General features: G+C 40.0%; 2 protein-coding genes across 3 annotated transcripts; one reads left to right on the plus strand and one right to left on the minus strand.

Annotated features, from left to right (window-relative positions):
- Positions 1-3,289: 3,289 nt before the first annotated feature.
- LOC5506031 (EGF-like repeat and discoidin I-like domain-containing protein 3) lies at positions 3,290-10,351 on the plus strand. The gene is made up of 7 exons (XM_001626719.3): positions 3,290-3,343; positions 3,513-3,647; positions 5,684-5,798; positions 6,203-6,316; positions 6,559-6,672; positions 8,015-8,346; positions 8,812-10,351. Exons 1-7 carry the CDS (start codon positions 3,290-3,292, stop codon positions 8,950-8,952), a joined length of 1,005 nt encoding a protein of 334 aa, XP_001626769.3. The 3' UTR covers positions 8,953-10,351.
- Positions 9,607-18,809, minus strand: LOC5506029 (serine/threonine-protein kinase Nek7). Of its 2 annotated transcripts, XM_032374376.2 has the most exons (10): positions 18,637-18,809; positions 17,724-18,013; positions 16,562-16,681; positions 15,783-15,836; positions 15,500-15,543; positions 14,878-14,942; positions 14,218-14,325; positions 12,034-12,128; positions 11,612-11,725; positions 9,607-10,981 (listed from the first exon to the last, which is right to left on the minus strand). In XM_032374376.2, exons 2-10 carry the CDS (start codon positions 17,892-17,894, stop codon positions 10,871-10,873), a joined length of 882 nt encoding a protein of 293 aa, XP_032230267.1. In that variant the 5' UTR covers positions 17,895-18,013; positions 18,637-18,809; the 3' UTR covers positions 9,607-10,870. The 2 variants fall into 2 exon arrangements, with proteins under 2 accessions (XP_032230267.1, XP_032230268.1); XM_032374377.2 differs by lacking the exons at positions 17,724-18,013; positions 18,637-18,809 and adding an exon at positions 16,856-16,942.
- Between the last annotated feature and the right edge of the window lie 988 nt (positions 18,810-19,797).

Here is a 19,797-nt window from a genome sequence, read left to right on the forward strand (position 1 = left end):
CCTGGGCGTATTTTAAAATGGTGGCCGGCAAAATCGTAGTAAATACGAAATCCTGCAGTTCTACGTGGAAATTTCCGACTTACACAGTTTAAGGCCGCATTAACGTCGCGCCGTATGAAAGTCGAATTTTAGTCGACGTAAATATAGCGATGGTTTTAGACGCCGTATTAAATTAGGCGTAGGTATATAATTTAGTTCTAGCGGGCTATAATAAGTGCCTGCGCTATCACAATTACAGCGGTACATGGCTCGTTTCGCGGGTTGAAACATGTAGCCACCAATATAGTGTGTGCTAGATACTGACCCTAACCCAAACCCTATTGATGGCTACATGAAGTATTATGCTTTATCGAGTAGAAAAGCAGGCATGCAAATTGGCAAAAACGAAACTAGTGTTCTGTGTGCTTGAATATGAAATTGCGATTTTATCGAGACGTGGGTTTCTTGTAAGTCGCCTTTTAACTTCGAAAAAAAGAAGAGGTCCAATAAATACAATGTTCAATGATGTTGTAAAGCGCACAGGTTTTAGCTAAAACATTATTTAAAACCGCTGGATAATCCTTCGCTTCGTCTGGAACCCAATTCGGCGTTTAAAACCAATGCCGTCTTATAGCCGTATTTTGCCGGTTTAACTACATTTGCATTCATTATAATAACTTATGCATTTGATACGGCGCATGTATAATACGGCGTCTAAAACCAATCTGACTTAAGCCGTACTATGCGGCTGGACCAGGCGTATTATCTCGCAGACCCGTATTTCATTCGACCGGCCGTATAAAATGGTTTTAGACGACGGATTAACCATGTATAAAATTGTAAAAATTTAATACGGCTGAATTTAATCAGACGTTAATGCGGCCTTTAAACTAGGCCTAAGCGTGACAATAGGCGAAAAAAATGATTGAAGCGGACTTCCAAATATGGTATGTCCTAATAAGGAATTGACCTAGCGAGATAGAAAAACGACAGTTTTCAAGATAAGAATTGATTGATATTTAGACTAGACCCTGCCGCAGGGTTGACTGGGATACCTGAGATCTTCAATTTGTTTGGACCCTGTGTATGACAAACATTCTACTGCCCACCACCTTTGGATATAATAAAAACATGTATAATCTTGTTTTTTTTTATTGTAAATTCCATATCACAACACTGATTGGGGCAAAAAATGGTAAGAAGCATCTTCTCTTGAGGTGGGATTTGACTCAAGGTGTGCTACACAAGAGATAGCACCGAAATAAAATTCAGAAAAACTGAGAATATGAGAATGTTTTAACATTCATTAATATTTAAAAAAATATATTTCTTAAAAAAAAAGCTTAATTTACCAAAATAATTTAAAATCTACTTGGTAAAAAAATCATGACATTCAATGAGAAAGATCAAAATATTTTATAGTGAGAAAACAAAAATGTGTCTTATGGGTAGCCGGACAAGTGTGGCGATGTAAGGTAGTCACTTCTTTGGGATTCATTCATAGCGATTTGTAGGAGACGATTTCCATCAATTGTTACAAACTACTTCCACTTCAAAATAGATTAAGCAATTAAGGTAAATACCTCGAGTCCAGAGCACATTAAATTACGTCTTGAAGTAAACTGTAAGCAAGAAGTAGATAAAGTGAAGTAAACTGTAACCCTGTAAGCACGCAGTAGATAATTCTAATCTCGAGCCTCCTCACGTGTCCTGGTCTCTTGGTCCAGTCGCAAGTGCAAACATTAGTAAATACAGCGAAATCAATCCGGCTTGATATGATTTTGCACAATTACTTGATAGAGATTGAGACTACGGTAATATATGCAGTAATGAAATCGCGAATCTGGCCTTCAACTGCACAAATAACATGGATCTGAGAGCTGGAATCTCAAAATCAAGGATGGCGTCCATGACACAGTTTTAAATTATGCAGAAGGTATCGCAAAGATTCTTGGGTATTTTGCACAAACGCGAGACGACGAAAAAAAAACCAGTTGCATTTTATGACTGGGCTACCACAGGTATCCCAGTAATAATCGTAGGTAACCGGGTTTTATAAAAGCAATATAGTATTCTCGGGTAGTGCGAAAGTGTATTAATGTGTTGTTATTCTACTAAGGAGACCACAGGGAGGCGCGCAATTTCCAAAAACGTGACTCGTATAGTTATACCATTTCTTACCTATGAAGCTCTACACTGGCTCCGCTAGAAAATGCTTCGTGCGGGGTTATATTCACGAGTGAGTTAACGTGAACAAATTCGTTGAATTACACGGATTGCTTAGTTAGTCTTATAAAGAGCAGAGAGAAGGTAACAAACTACTTGTACATGTACATCTCAATTATTTACCAAGAAAGAAGGGGTCAAATGAATAAATAAGAATTTCAGGATAAGACAATATAGAAACGAAAGCGATTCCCTTGCACGAATTGTTTTGATAGTATTCATGAATAAATCATTATTTCAAGAAGACACTGCGTCTTTTTTATTTTTCATTCACCGTTTTTGTAAGCATTTCTCTCGTAGTTTTGTACCAAATTCCAGTGTTCTTCCAAGAATTGCTCAAATCACTTTAGTACTTTTCTTAGAAGGCTCATTTTGAAAGAACATTTATAAATAAGTGCAAAAAAGTAATTTTTTCGAGCAGCATGTTCTCTGCAGGGGTTTAAAAGCTGCCCGTGCTGTTTGTCAAAAATCTTCTACGTGCCGGGTTGACAAGTCTGTTCTGATTGGTTGATCCGGAAATTCTCGTATCGATTAGTTATACTTTTCACATATGGAAAATGCTGTACGCGGTACTACTTGGATGTATCGCTGTTTTCACATGTGAAAGCAATAGCACGACGAGTTCTTATTTAGCGGTTTACGATATATCACTCTAGTTATATATGTAATAATACCATTTCTCTATACCCATAGAGCTTAGCGAGCTCCGCGCGCTATAAAAAAATACTGGGGAATGTACTGTCGAAATTTGTAATAATCGTCGCAATTTGCAATAAAGTTGTCGCAATTTGTAATAAAGTTATCGCGATTTGTAATAAAAAAGCACTCGCAATTTGTAATACGCAACTATCGCTATTTGTAATAAAAAAGGTGTCGCAATTTGTAACACACCTCCTTACGTATCAAAATGTACCAGTTTGTTAAACATTGCATTGTCTGTGACAATGATGCTATGTGTGATTTAACTTTCACATAAATAATTTAACTGTGAATTTTGCTAGCAAAGCCGAAAGCTGGTGTATCATTCTTATCCCGTCTTTAGTATTCTAAAAACGTTATCCGCAATGGGTTGAAGTCACTAAAGATGTCTCGCTTTTGTATTTTAAAGCTATGGGCTTTTCTTGTAACAGCCACGACGGTAGCGTCAAGCACTGAAGTGTGCGATTCAGGTTAAAAAAGATCGGCAACCATCAAGACTTTTTCCTTGGGTCGTTTCAAAGAACACAAAGGGTTCTATCTTAATGTTCCTGCATTGATTACAAGTTTGGTGAAGAAAAAGAGCGCGTGCCATTTAAAATGTTTGAAAGAAAAATCGTGCGTGTCTATCAACTTCGCCTCAAGTGCAAACCCTACGGGGGAGTTCTGGTGCGAGCTTCTCTCTGACGATAAGTACAACTCTTCTGTTTGGGCCAAACGCCACCGCCAACCACTATAGCATCTATGTAAGTCATTTTAATGGGCTTTTAGTTTTATATTGGTATCCATTTCGAGTTTGTGCCCCGTTCCGATCCTTCGTGAAATCCGTTTAAACTCAGTAATAACACTTAAGGACAATAATTGTCGATTATGAGTCGAAAAGCATAAAATTGAAGGAGAAAATGCTTTTATCCAATACGGTAGTGCATACATTCTCTCTTGACATGACATTGACTCTAATATCTCTTTGATATAAAATTTGATGTTAGAATTATTTTTCTTTAATTCCCGAAGAATTCTTATTTTCTCACGTAACTTGTGAAGGCGATATGAAAGCAAACTAAAATTCTACCGTGCCATAAAAAACATTGTCAATTTTATTACAACTTGACTGAAAACCTCTTTTTTGCATTGCTCTAGACAAAAGCTCTTCCCTGGCAACGGAAGAACTGTTATCTTTGAGAATTCAATTAAAAATAAACATACTACCACGATCTCAGGAGGTCGTCAAAACGGAACTATTTTCATTTTTTTTCCTGATAGTCTTCTTTTTTATTTCTTTTTTACATAATCCATTTTCACTTTTTTGTTGTAAACGCGCAAATAAACAAATTCAAGACTGTGTGTTTTGGCAACAGCCGATTAGGGTTTGTCGTTCCCTGCTAAGAGCTCACAAAGGCGTTCACCAATTTCAAAATATGAAAACATAAAAAAGTCGAAAACAATAGACCATTATCGCTCACGCTAATTTCCTTATTAGTAGAATTGCAAAATTTCGATTTAAAAAACCCGATGGCTTTAAAAATTTGTCGTCTTTATTTTTTACAAGGTATAAAAAGAGGCTGGACGGGCATCGATGTCCGTCAAAAACAAAGACTTTCCTGGAAAATGCTCAGTTTAAAAACCTTCATAGCTTTTTAACTTAAAGCAATAATTTTAAAACTTGGCTAAATTTAACTAATATCGATGCACCGAATTCGATTCTAGCTTCTATTTCATGAGAAACTGAATACATTTTAGTGCAATTCTAGCGTAATAAATTGTATACTGTATGCTTGCAATAGTGATTTGATTTCCCAAGCAACGGAATAAACAACGCATATCATAAAATATGCATTACTTTAATTTTGAGTTGCTAAATATTCGTAGCGAAAAATCACTAATAATGATGCAGGTGTCCGAAATACGGAAGTCGAAAATACCGAGATTGTTAAGGGGAAAGGGGGAAGGGGGAACTGAAAATTGTCTCCGTTTAATGCAGGCCCACCTCTAGAATGTTGAGCTTGGTTACCCATTAGGTGACTTGCGAGTTGGGTATCCAATAAGTCACGTAATCTCTTAGTGCAAGCCGCATATCACTTATGCTTCCCAAAAAATGGGAATTGTAATCATTGTTATAGAAGTACCTTATCGTTCATATGAAATTTGTAGTTTTATGTGGTTTGAAATTCTCGTAAATTGCTTATAGAACACTAAACTACTCTAGCGCTTTCTCAATTTAGGACCCCCGAATGGTCTATCGCGAGCATTTGCGGGCATGCGAGCGCCCCGTTTTTTATGCGAGACCGAGCATTTTTAGGCGGAAAAAATTGCGCGAGCATGCGAGCATTAGCCGGAAACTGCGAGCACATCAAAATTTCGGGGGACCATTCGGGGCCCCTCAATTTTAAAATACTTATTGTAGCTTCTCCTCTAGATAAAAGCATCGAGAGAAAAACATATCTTCAGTGAAAGCAAAATTTATTAGTTGCTGTTCTGTAAAGTTTTAACTTTCTTAACAAGCGCTGCGACTACCTTAAATTAATCATTGTTTTGTTTCTCATTGCTTTGATTATTAATAACAAAAAACAACTTGTGTGTTTTTTGCACAAATTTATATAATCCCTAGTTGTCTTGCTCTCGCTCGCAATGAAGTGGCCAGACAAAAGGCAAGTTTTGACGCCAGTTGGCTGTTTTGAGCTCCTGTAAGCGCTGCTGACGACATTACCACAAGTACGCGCTGCTCACGAACACTAGTAAAAATTGGCCAACACGTTCATTACTATAGCCTTTTATTTTCTAGTCTCCTTGTCAGTCCGATCCTTGTCTCCATGGAAGCCGTTGCCTAGCAACATACACTGATGACACGTACACATGCGCTTGCTTGCAGGGATATACTGGAAGGCACTGTGAGACGGGTAATATTCAATTAATAAAACTTATGAAAGCAGATAAATAGATAGACTACAAGCAGTCGCCGTTGTGTCGACCGTTTTACTTCTCTCCTTAATAACGATTGCTGATTGGCCTAAAACTGGCCAATCACAGCTTAGCTTCCGTTTTTCGCTGTCTAGTGCCAGTCCTCCGCTGTTAATTGAAAACTAACGAGTAAACATAAATAATATTTTGAGACCAGTTCAATCCGCTATCTGATTTGCTACTGGGCCAGGAGCGAAAACAATAGGAATGGAATGTTTGGCTCAAATCAGCATAGCCATTGTTGGGGACAGAAGTAAAACGATCGACACAGCGGCGACTGTCTTGAGTTTTCTTTATTTAAAAAATGCCTTTTATTATTCTTATATCCCGTGTTTTTTTCTAGACATAAATGAATGCCAAAGCAATCCTTGCCTAAACGGAGCCACATGTACTGATCACGTGAATGGATACACGTGCAGTTGTAAGCTGGGATATACTGGCATCGAATGCCAACAAGGTAAACACATTTAAGCCGACCCGTATATCGTCGGGGGATCCTACGCAAGACCTGGAAGAGACCAATTCTGTAGTCAGAAAAAGACTGCTTCTTGGCCTAAGAAAGGTCTTCAAGACCTTTGTCTAAAAAATATGATAGCATAAATAGATGTTTACTTTGTGCTAACAAGTGAAATAATGCCATGAAATACTTCTTTTATTATTGACTTCATCCCGCGTTTGAGTCGCATTCTGTTTTTTTAGACATAAATGAATGCCAAAGCAATCCTTGCCTAAACGGAGCCACATGTACTGATCACGTGAATAGATACACGTGCAGTTGTAAGCTGGGATATACTGGCATCGAATGCCAACAAGGTAAACATTGTTTATGACACGTACACATGCTGCGCTTGTTTGCTAGGATATACGGGAAAGCACTGTGGGACGTGTTAGTTAACATTCTGTTTCATTGAACGCATGTATGCCCGTCTGTATATTGTAGAATACATTTAAAGTTCGGCTCTTAATTCTTTTGTAGTCGAACGCTTTTCTTTCGCCGTTGCTTTCCGTCTCTTTCGCTTAGCCTTTTCATTTTTAGCCATCACCACAGGGCATAGGGAATATTTATCTAGTTAAATTTACAAAAGCCAGAAAAAAATGAGATTCGGAAGTTGCATTTGTCTCTACTGAACTTTTTGAACTTCTTATTTTGTGATATTTTCCAGATGGCAGGTATGTATAGAGTTTCCTATCCTCAATCTTCCATTTTCTTGAGTTTTGTTGAACGGAAATGGTACAGAGCATGGTGGACCCTACATTGTATAATTTTAGAAATGATCCATACCCACGGCTAAGAATTCGCCCCCTAACCACATCTGGGATTAGGATATCCAATGAAAAATACAGTAGCTGTATAGAAATTAAATTGAATTTGAGTCAATTTAGAATTTCCAATCCCTTATTTGGACAGGAGGAGGTGAGGTGTATGTTTTCAACAAAGTTTGTCATAAACGTGATTTTTGTAAGAAAGTGCCTGAGGTCTGGAAGAAATTTCCAACCAATGATTGTAAGCACCGATAGATTCAAAAATTTTGTAACTGTAAAATTTCAAGTATAAGTGTTTTTCCTTTTGTAAATGCGCAAATTGCCTGTAATTCAGCTCTTAACTGCTAGAGGCATCAATAAACAATATTATTATTAGTTTGTCATAAACGTGATTTTTGTAAGTAAGTTTGTCATAAACGTGATTTTTGTAAGTAAGTTTGTCATAAACGCGATTTTTGTAAGTAAGTTTGTCATAAACGCGATTTTTGTAAGTAAGTTTGTCATAAACGTGATTTTTGTAAGTAAGTTTGTCATAAACGCGATTTTTGTAAGTAAGTTTGTCATAAACGCGATTTTTGTAAGTAAGTTTGTCATAAACGCGATTTTTGTAAGTAAGTTTGTCATAAACGCGATTTTTGTAAGTAAGTTTGTCATAAACGTGATTTTTGTAAGTAAGTTTGTCATAAACGTGATTTTTGTAAGTAAGTTTGTCATAAACGTGATTTTTGTAAGTAAGTTTTATACTTTTTCTTGGTTTGACCCGAGGCACACGTGTGTGTATGTTTTGCATCCCTTTTCTGCATCTTCTGTAAATTCACTTCTATTCCCTCTCGGGTTTTCTAACGTTTAGAGACGGAGGAGGCTACAGCTAAAGGTGATCTTGTGCTTTTAGTTTGTTCCCAGGCCCTAGGCGTGCAGTATCGGTCCATCATACCAGACGCCTGTATGACCGCGTCAAGCTACTATGATAATGGGTATGAACCTCGGAACGGACGCCTTAAAAACGTGTATGTCAGCGACTCAGTGAATCGAGGGATGTGGAGCGCAAGACGTAACTTGGTTGGCGAATATCTCCAGGTCGATGTTGGGCGTTTAGTTGGTGTAACCAAGGTAGCAACCCAAGGTCGACAATGGCAATTTACCCAGTATGTGACGAGCTACAAGATCGGCTACAGCACTGATCTTAGTAACTGGGCTATCTACCGCAAAGGAGGAATCGACAAGGTCATTAGATAAATACGCAAATTAAACATGATGCTTATGACCGCAAATCGGCCATTAGACAATGGGGGTCCTGTGGATTTTTGGGCGAGTTTTGGCGGGTCGGAGTTTGTTACACCATCTTTGAACATTTTGTAACTTGTTTTTCTTTTCTTCTTGCCTGGAAGTTTAGCTTCAAGCCTTATCGTAAAAGAGCACCCAAAAGTTTCACAAACGATTTAAAAGCTTTCGCCATGAAAGCTATCAGGTGGTAAGCGTCCTTGCCCCTGTAATGGTTTTGCTGATAGTCACACAAAATTAGAAACATTTTAGCAAACGTATGTGGATTCGCCGCAATATAAGGCAAGAGGCAGATGCATCAATTTTTTAGAGTTTCGATTTCTCTCATTATTCGGATCCCATTTTTCTATTAAGTTGTGATCCTGTAGGTTTAAGGTCTAGCTTTAATTTGTCATTTTTATTTTCCAGGTTTTTCCAGGCAACACAGACACAAGTAGCATCGTGTACAACCATTTGGCTGCACCCTTACCAGCTCGTGGTGTCCGGTTCATTGCTCAATCCTGGGCTGATCATATTTCAATGCGTGTGGAAATTTATGGATGTGGCTGAATAGATTATGCGAAAAAGCACTCTGAACATTTATTAGAAATCTCACAAAAGGCGGTAGCATGAAATACGCCAGTTTCTACAAAATGACTAAATCTTATTATTGGATGTTTCTTAGGGATTTCGTTAAATAGATTGCCAAAATTCGGGAAAAACTGGATAGTGACAAACACTCTTATCCATTTATAATTTGAATGGCCATCCATATATAGACAGAAATCGACACCATATAATATGATATTCGCAGCAGTATTCTTATATTTTGGCACAATATTCACAAAAGACACATTTTCAAATTATTCTTTCCCGAGTTGGCCCTTGACACACCCACCCTTCAATCAGAAAAGCGAGATGCAACACAAATTTGCATGACTGCGAAATGCGCGCGCATGGTACTCAGCAGAAAACATGAGAAGTTCGAAGCTCTTGACAAACCATTTTGGGGTGGGGGCGTCATGATACTCCATGAAATGGGAACTGGTCATTTGATATTTGGCCATCAAATCTGGCACTTTCCTAGACTATAGGATATAACTCATAAACCTACTAGTGAGTGATCGTGTATGGATAAAATGGGACGGTTTATCTAAAGAGTGGTGGTTCATAGGACATCACCATTTCTCGTTGTCTCATGCAAATCAATGTTGTATACACAAATCAAACAGCAGGTTTGTAATTTTATTGAGAATATTTATCAACATTCTATACACCCACAACAAATAAATAAGTTAATATTCCATTCAATTATTTCAATGCCACGTTCATGTTCACACTCGTATGCAAACTCTTATCCACGGAAACCCAGGATTTACCAGTGAAAAAGCTGGTTTTCCTGGGATGACAATCTTTGTTAGTTTTGAACAACACAAACATGGTTACAGATGATAACCACACAAGAAACCTTGGAGATAACAACTATAAGTAATTGCCACATGGAGGCATCAAGAGATAACTCTATTGGGATAGATCGTCACACGCGAGCAAAAGAAGTAGACTGAATCACGAGCTATTTTGATCAACAGTTCCACAAATAACACTAGAATGGTTTCTCTCCTCGCTGGGCCGCGTGCGGAGTGAGGGCGGTTGAAACACGTCAGAAAATTAGGCAACATGTACAAGGCCGTAACCAGAGGGCGGTACACGTCCCCACAATATTTTCAAAAATCATAAGAAAATGACCTGTAGTGGCATGGCTGTGCCCCCAATATTCACTTAATGTTTCTGTATAGTATAAAAATGCTTCTGGGTTTATTTCTTTAAAATAAAAACAAACAATCGGATTTTGCCTAATCTTCCTTTGAAGCAAGCCGAGATAAACAAGAATTAATATAAACAAGATATTTCTCTTTACATAAATTATACAATGAAAGTAATTAAAGCTATTCCTTCGCAAAAAAAAAAACGATCGAGAAAATGACAGTTTTCTCGGAAAAATTTTACACCGTTTCTCAAAATAAATTATTGCAATACTACTTTGAAAATAGCTTATGCAACAACCCTACGTTTCAGTCACTCACCAGAAAGACATCTTTTTCTTTGCCGCTGATAAAAGAGCCCTCGTCAGTTAACCCTTTGTCATTATTTTCTTCCTAAATTGTAACATCCATTATTCGAAGAAATCTCAAGATATCGAAAGTATCGCAAAAGCTTTCCAAATCAGCCGATGGAAATGGATGCTTTCTCGCATTTTGCTCGGATGACAAAATGGCGGCTAGGAGAGACACTTTGTAAGAGATTTATACCATGTACAATGGGCAAAGCAAGCAGCCCATAATATAACCAATATAAAATGGACCGGCTACAGCCCTAAAAATGCATAGTTGCTTGTAAATCTACATTAATATTAAGATAATAAAATTCACAAATTCGTAGGATGAATCTCCCTTGTGCTATTCATAAGCTACGTGCCGATGGCAGTAATTTATTGCTTGAGGTAGCCCCCGTGCATTTCATTGGCGATTTCATTGATATAAGTTATGTCCGGTCTCTGGTCGGGAATTGGGTTTATACATAGACTGACAAGATGGCGTAACTGAAAAAAAAAAAAATCAAGAAAATAAGTAATTAATAACCATCTAACATACACAAAACCTGCAGCTTTCCTCGTCCACATTGGTTTTAGATAATAAAGATTTCTGAATCCCTAAGTATTATTGATCTGGTTTACAAAATCGATCTGCCATAATTATGAACTTGCTAATTCTGAATGTTTTTGTCATCGCTTTTGTTCTTGCATCCAAGTGATTAACACTTTGCCTAACCCCCTAACCCTTCGCGTTGACTGCCGGGATCAAGCTTTTTGCTAAGGGGGGGGGGGGGGGGGTTGGCTCAGTGAGGGGGAAGTGGGTAAATTTTCTTGTTACATATGGCTTTCTGGCAGCTCAAGGGGGGGGGTTTAAACCCCCTTACTGACTGTGAAACTATACCTAGTCTTGTGTGCAGGGCCGCACATCCCCCCTGACTACCAACAAGCCAACTTTTATTTTGAAAAAATCGCAAAACCTATTAAGATGTTTTGAATAAGATTCATCTATGAATCCATAATCCACCTATGCAGTCCTTGTTGCTTAGCATGAATACAGAATACTGATTGGTTGTAAGGCTTGTTGCTAGGAATTGCTGAGGGGGAGGGGGAAGATATTGCTAAGTTCTTGTAGCCTACCTGTTGCGAATAATGCTCAGCAGGGAGGGGTGGGTAGTCGCACTGTTCAATCTTTTTACATAAGGAATACAGATTCATTTTGTCCCCGTAGAAAGGAGACTGTAGAGCTGCCATCTAAAGGATGAGGAAAAAAAAAACAAAGCTTACAAAACAGCTACTTTGTGAAGTAATTTGGTGGGTGCATGCCTCAGGGATCAGTCAATGAATGCACTCATTTAAAAAAATCCTCATGAACCAGGTTGTGGGTGGTTGTTTCTAACCATGAATGACATAAAAAAAACTTGCAAACTGTATGAAATTGCAATCATTGTATAAAATACAGTGGATTTGGGGGACGTTTACCATCTACTGGGAATGTTAAAAAGATATCACTATGGGTATATAATCATTCTAAAAGAAAAAAAAAACATAAAAAATATTACCTCATATAGCAGACACCCTAGGGACCAAATGTCTGACTTAAAGTTGTAGCCATTTTCTTTTATTCTCTCAGGAGACATGTAGTATGGGGTCCCAACTGAAATAGAAAATAAATGAGCCTTTGTTTCCTTTTGACTCTTATATAATGTGGGGCTACCTGTGGTGTCACAAGAGGAAACATGGGGGAGGGGTCAACAGGTGTGCTAACTAAAATAAAAACAGCCTTTGTTTCCTATCCTGTTATTTAAAAGATCTGGGACTGTCGCGATGAGGGACGAAAGGTGGAGGGGGTCAAATGGTGTACCAAATTAAAATAAATAATAAATAAATAAATAAATAAATCAGCCTTTGCTTCCTGCCCTCTTATAGATCTGGGATGTCACAAAGAGGAAAGAAGGAAAAAGAACACACACACATTACCTGCAAACTCCCAGCCTCACACACCCACCCACACAGATGCTTACCACCCACCCACATGGACGCTTACCATCCACCCACACAGATGCTTACCACCCACCCACATGGACGCTTACCATCCACCCACACGTATGCTTACCACCCACCCACACGGATGCTTACCACCCACCCACACGAATGCTTACCACCCACCCACACGGATGCTTACCACTCACCCACACAGATGCTTACCACCCACCCACACGGATGCTTACCACCCACCCACACGACGCTTCCCACCCACCCACACGGACGCTTACCACCCACCCACACGGACGCTTATCACCCACCCACATGGACGCTTACCACCCACCCACACGGATGCTTACCACCAACCCACATGGACGCTTACCACCCACCCACACAGATGCTTACCACCCACCCACATGGACGCTTACCATCCACCCACACGTATGCTTACCACCCACCCACACGGATGCTTACCACCCACCCACACGGATGCTTACCACCCACCCACACGGATGCTTACCACCCACCCACACGGACGCTTACCATCCACCCACACAGATGCTTACCACCCACCCACATGGACGCTTACCATCCACCCACACAGATGCTTACCACCCACCCACATGGACGCTTACCATCCACCCACACGTATGCTTACCAACCACCCACACGGATGCTTACCACCCACCCACACGGATGCTTACCCCCCACCCACACAGATGCTTACCACCCACCCACATGGACGCTTACCATCCACCCACACGTATGCTTACCACCCACCCACACGGATGCTTACCACCCACCCACACGGATGCTTACCACCCACCCACATGGATGCTTACCACCCACCCACACGGACGCTTACCATCCACCCACACAGATGCTTACCACCCACCCACATGGACGCTTACCATCCACCCACACAGATGCTTACCACCCACCCACATGGACGCTTACCATCCACCCACACGTATGCTTACCAACCAACCACACGGATGCTTACCACCCACCCACACGGATGCTTACCCCCCACCCACACGGATGCTTACCACCCACCCACACGGACGCTTACCACCCACCCACACGGACGCTTACCACCCACCCACACGGACGCTTACCACCCACCCACATGGACGCTTACCACCCACCCACACAGATGCTTACCACCCACCCACATGGACGCTTACCATCCGACCACACAGATGCTTACCACCCACCCACATGGACGCTTACCATCCACCCACACGGATGCTTACCACCCACCCACACGGATGCTTACCACTCACCCACACGGACGCTTACCACCCACCCACACGGATGCTTACCACCCACCCACACGACGCTTCCCACCCACCCACACGACGCTTCCCACCCACCCACACGGACGCTTACCACCCATCCACATGGACGCTTACCACCCACCCACATGGACGCTTACCACCCACCCACGCGGATGCCTACCACCCACCCATGCGGATGCTTACCACCCACCCACACGGAGGCTTACCACCCACCCACACGGACGCTTACCACTCACCCACACGGATGCTTACCACCCACCCACGCGGATGCTTACCACCCACCCACGCGGAGGCTTACCACCCACCCACACGGACGCTTACCACCCACCCACACAGATGCTAACCACCCACCCACACGGACGCTTACCACCCACCCACACGGACGCTTACCACCCACCCACACGGACGCTTACCACCCACCCACACGGACACTTACCACCCACCCACACGAACGCTTACCTAAGGAGTGAGCAGCGGTCGTCTTGGAACTAAAAAAGCGTCCAAGTCCAAGATCTCCAAGCTTCACAACACCAGTAGCAGTAATAAACACATTTGCTGGCTTGATATCTGCAAACAGTATATTTTATAAGCTGCACTGCATTGGTACAGATGAAGAACTATAGTAAATAGAGCTATGATCCTATGTACATATGTGTGTTAAAATACAGGACCATATCCTTATCTGAGAAAGTGAGGAACTTTAATAACAATAATTTAAAGGAATGATACCAGTCAAACTCTTGCTATTACCAGCCCTGTAGCCAGGGGAGTAATGCAAATGCCAATGGGTAAATGAACCACACTACTTAAATCCTGGTAATTGTCTTGATAACCTACGCTCTGTTCATAACCAGGTGTCAATGTATATATATATATGTCAATAGGTGTCAATATATATAACAATTTCTTGAATCACTGGGTTGAATTTACAGGACCAAAAACAGGTGTCAATGATAAGTGAGTTGTGACACTAAAGTACCCAGGGACTTGGTACTGGGGGCCTCTTTTATCACTCATTCATTCCGAGCCAAACATAGATCAAATAATTGCTCAAAAAGGGACTGTACTTATGTACAGTAATAAGGAAGGGTCCTTAAGGTGTGACTGACTAGCACATACCTCTGTGCATGACTCTCCGTGAGTGCATGTGCTCAAGAGCTGCAGTAAGTTGAACAAAGTATTTCCTGCAAAGGGTCATATTTATTGGTGAGCACATAGCAGGGTTCAGGTTTGTTCCTAGGAGGATGGGGGGGGGAGGGGGAGCACAGGGTGTAAATATTTTCCCCCTTCTGGCTGCTATACCTGAGACACTTCTTATTGAAACATCATTAAATCCTATCCTTTTTCAATGTGACACCCATGACTTCACAAAACCCCTCAGCCTATCCTGGGAACATGACTGTGGTTTAGCATGGACTTGCCAAAGACTGGGGGTTACCAAGGGGGGGGGGCAAACATAGGGCTTACCCCCTTCTCCTCCTCAAAGAAAAACAAGCCCACACTGAAAACTAACAGCTCTTAGTTACAGCCACATTTCATAACTCTGTCGTTGCTTTGAGGAACTATAAAAAGTTCCCTGTTTTCCAATAATTAACAATTTAGAACCCTTAGAAGTAAAAATGTTTCAACAAACCAAATTTAAAGTCTCCAATGTAGAAAATTTAAAGTGCTCAACCATTAAAATTAACAAGGCTGTAAGACGAAAGGGTGGGACAGCTATGTTTAAACCTTGCCAGCTTACCAGACAGTTCTTTCAGGAATCAATCTCTTTTGCTTTTTGAAATGCTACAATCAAAAAAACTAAAGATCAAAAAAACATGAAGGCATTAAGAGAGAAGAAATAACTAAAACATAAAGGAAATTTTACTTTTAACCATAAGGAGATTGGATACATTCACGCCATATTTAGCAGACAATAACAGTTTAAACTTTCATTGCATTAATTATTCCTTGTGGCAGAGTAGTCTCAAATTTAGTTTTGATGTTTAAAGGGTCTTGTGTCCCCAGGAAGTATAATCTTTTACCTTAATCATTCTTGATAGGTCTCCTGCATCTGCCAATTCTAATACAATATTTAGCTGAAAGACAAAATAAAACTTCAATTAGACTTGGGTCGAACAGGGGAATAAAGAGGGTAAAACATCAGGAATCACAATTTCACAGATGACAAAATTAAGGACAATAATCTTGATCCACCACAGAACTAAAATGGGCATGAGAATATGCAATAAAAAGCAGTGAAACATGAAAATGAGAAATATGTGGCCAGACAATTATAATATTTTGAATAGTATTTAGACCGGATGTTACATTTGTTGAATTTCAAGGTTTAAAATCATGATCCACACAAGATTAATTTGTTATTTCGATGTTCATAAAGACATATTATTTCACTAATCACAGTCCCATTTTATCTGTTTTCATTCATCCCGGAATGAATTTAGGTCTATCATGGATCACAAAGAACTTCGTCCCTCCCTTTGGAGTTCAGGAGACTAAAACAAAAGCAGCAGAGCTGTTTATACATATTTCTGACAGGGAAAAACCAGTGGGGTTCCTTCTATATCAAAAGAGGGGGATACATTATTTTCAAGAAGTGGAAGTGAGCTTAAGTGATGTTACTATAAATGGGAAATTGAGGTTGGGAAAACCTTGTTGTATTTTGAATGCATGCTAATAACTATAGTCTATCTAGCCACATTAAAAAAGAGCTATTTTCTTTCAATTTTGCAAGACATCACCAAACCCAAATAAATGTTAAGAGACCATATATCTTTGAAAAGCCAATGAAAGTCCCACCTACCTCATTATTTTCAATAAATGAAGCATAGTACTTGATAACATTTGGGTGATTTAGTTGTTTTAAAAGATCTATCTCTTTAATACAATCTTGTCTTGCCTTTGCATCCATCATATCGAAAATCTGGAAAACAGACAATGAGTAAAACACAAGAAATGAAGTACACACAGACATAAAACTCCAGCTGAGTGTCAAGTGTCCTTTGGCACAGAAGGGCTGTCCTGCATGGTTCCTGTAGATTAGCAGCCAACAAATTTAAGACTTTTCAGAATTTTTAATATCTTAAACATTTATTACCAGCATGAAAGATAACACTCCCTCAGTAAAAACAACTCCATCAAGCATAATCTTGGCTAGAAATTGTTAAACATTAATCTGGAATTTGAAAAAAAAAGACTTTTTAAGACCATTATTAAACTTTATACATGAATTCAAGAACTTTTAAAGGCCTTAAAACAAAAATAAAGTTTAAGTCATTTAAAGACTTTTATAGGACCTGCTGGAACTATTTTCCACCCTGCATTTCTTTTCTAGTCATAGACCAAAGCTATTGCACAAATGTCAGATAAATTTTTTAAATGAAATATTAAACTATGGCTATTAGAAATTTTGGCAAAAAAATGTGTCTTACAATGCTGTATGAACACAAAAGCAAAGGTGGGCTGGCAGAAATTCTTTAAAAAAAATAATTTTAATGGAAGTTAGTGCATGATCGGAAAAGAAAAACTTTTCAAAGATAAAATTTGTTATATTAGCATAACAAAACGATTCCCCTCATTACCATATCTACGAAGCAAAAAAGAACTTCTAAAACAATTATCCAAAATTGCTTGTCACATTAACAACAATGCTAAACACGCATAAATTTGAAGGGGTTTACGAGGCCCTACGTTAATAAGATCACCACTATTCGCTTCAACGGTTAATTCACTTGCTACAGTAACGTTGTTTTTGATTTGATATTTTGGTATTGTGAAGAAATCTTAATCATTTCTGGTAACACAGCAGTAGGCCTCACCAAGCAACTAACCATCGTATAATTGGGTAGTCACATTTAGCATTTCTCCCCTAAACAAGTAGCCATGGATATTCTATCCCGAGAAAAAAAAAAACTCTATAGTAAACCAAAAGTGTTAGCATTATGAATTAACACGTATTTTATTACCTGGATTTTTTTAAGTGCGACGATTTGATTATTAGCGGTGCATCTAGCTTTGTATACGACACTGAACTGTCCTCGGCCTATTTTCTTCTCAATTTCGAAGTTTCCAAGGCAATTATAAACGGCATATTCGTCGTCCCCCGCAGAAGGGGTAATGTCCATAGCTGAAGTCATTTTGAGGAGGAATTTTTCACCGAGGAAATTGGGTTTCTCGTACGGGAAGAAAGACGAACCCGTACGCGTAGGAAGGAAGTGTGAAAAGACCGTCGTCAGACCACCAAAGAGATTTCAACCTGTCAAAAAAATATTTATAGTGAGTCTAGACAAACACAGCATTAATCTGCGTTAAAGGGAATGGGAAATTTCCGTTTCTCTGTCATTTTAGGTCGGATTCAGGCGAATAAATTATATGAACCCCAAATATAAACACAGGTAAGTTACTACTTCATGTGTTTATGCGAAAAGGTCTTTATAAATTATAGACCATGGCTGATTTGCAGATAAGACACCGGTAAATCAATGAATACTAAGCGATCCTTAAAAGCACAACGTTTTTATTTCTACTCCCGATAAAGAAAAGTGTAGTAAGAGCAGAAGACATCGCTTGTCAGTTTCTCGCTTGTCGATTGCAGCTGTTGTTTTGTGTGCAAGAAATGCATACCCCGGTTGCCGAACTCGGGCCGGGTTAGAAAAAAAATAAAAACAGTTCTTCACACACAATCAACCACAATATAATATATATCATCCACACCATAGCCAGTCTATAGTGCAGTCAACAAGTATTGAAATTCTAGAGTTCCGTGTCAGTAAAACAACACGAAATTGCAAAGCGTTCCAAATTCGATCGAAACCCAGATGCCCGAGTTTGTTGGTTTGGGTTCTCGAAACTGGCGCCAAAAGATCCCATGTAACTCACCTTTCCTATTGACAGATCTAAAAGCTTATATCCAAAGCCTTGCCCGATTAATTCTGTCAGGTCAATATTGGAACCATTGCGATTGAATTCAGCAAACCTAGTTATTTCGAGCCGTCTTTTCGCTCCACTCGGCACTTGATGGTGTAAACTGAAACGCCGGATAAATTTGCATATCTGCCCGAACTAGACCATAATAGTTATGCGCAAGCACTCATAACTAATAACTCGCTCCCACTTATAACTCGAATCTAAGTAACTCGCTGCTGCTAACTCGAATCGCCACTTACCTTGGAGTCACTACATTTTAACCCTTTTGATTTTAATCCAATGATTTTATTTTCCTTCAAGTAATTTCCAAGCAAACATTACCCTTCTTCGGAGTGTGCGCACTTTATTTCACAGGTTTACCATCCTCATGTTGCTATGATTTGTACAAATCAGCACGCTGCAGCTAACAGAACGAATGTCAGATAAGCCCCCCACCCCCCTCTCTTAGTGGCTAAGGCATGGTGTGGCGGGGGGTGGGTTGATTGAGGAGACTATAGTAGGGGGATCAATTCTCGTTTCAGGTTTGGAGAGATAAGTGATTACATGGATTATTAAATTAACCCGCTACCAGCCGAGGATCGGTATAGCCCAGGTTTCATCACACGAGGGGTCGGTTGTAAAAATAAAGCGCTTTCTGAAAAAAAAAAAAAAACCACAGCTAGACAGCCCAAGTAGCACATAAATGAGTCCAATACCATTCCACTTCCGTTTGACCGCAAGTGGTGAAACCGCGGAAATGCCTGCCACACAGACGTGACCATGTCAGCGGCGCTGGTATATTTTTGGCGCGCAACTTGCATACGAGAGAATAGCTTCAGCCGTTCAGCAGGTTCAGCCGTGCATGTTTTGTTGTTTTCTTTTCGTCTCCAAGACGTTGTGTACTTTTTTTTTTCTGTCTGGTTTGGGTTTTTTCTTACCCCCCCCCCCCCCTCCACCCCCCCCCCCCCCCCCCCCACATACACTTTTCTAATGGTCCGTCGCTAAGGCGCATGCCTGTACGGGTTTTTTCAGGCCCAGTCCCCACGAATTTATTTTAGCTTGATACGGGTATCAAAAACGATAACAGAAAACGGAGAAATTGGAAAACTGGATGCCATACGCAACGCTGTAGAG

This window comes from Nematostella vectensis, chromosome 8, assembly GCF_932526225.1.
Source record: "Nematostella vectensis chromosome 8, jaNemVect1.1, whole genome shotgun sequence".
NCBI classification, from domain to species: domain Eukaryota; kingdom Metazoa; phylum Cnidaria; class Anthozoa; order Actiniaria; family Edwardsiidae; genus Nematostella; species Nematostella vectensis.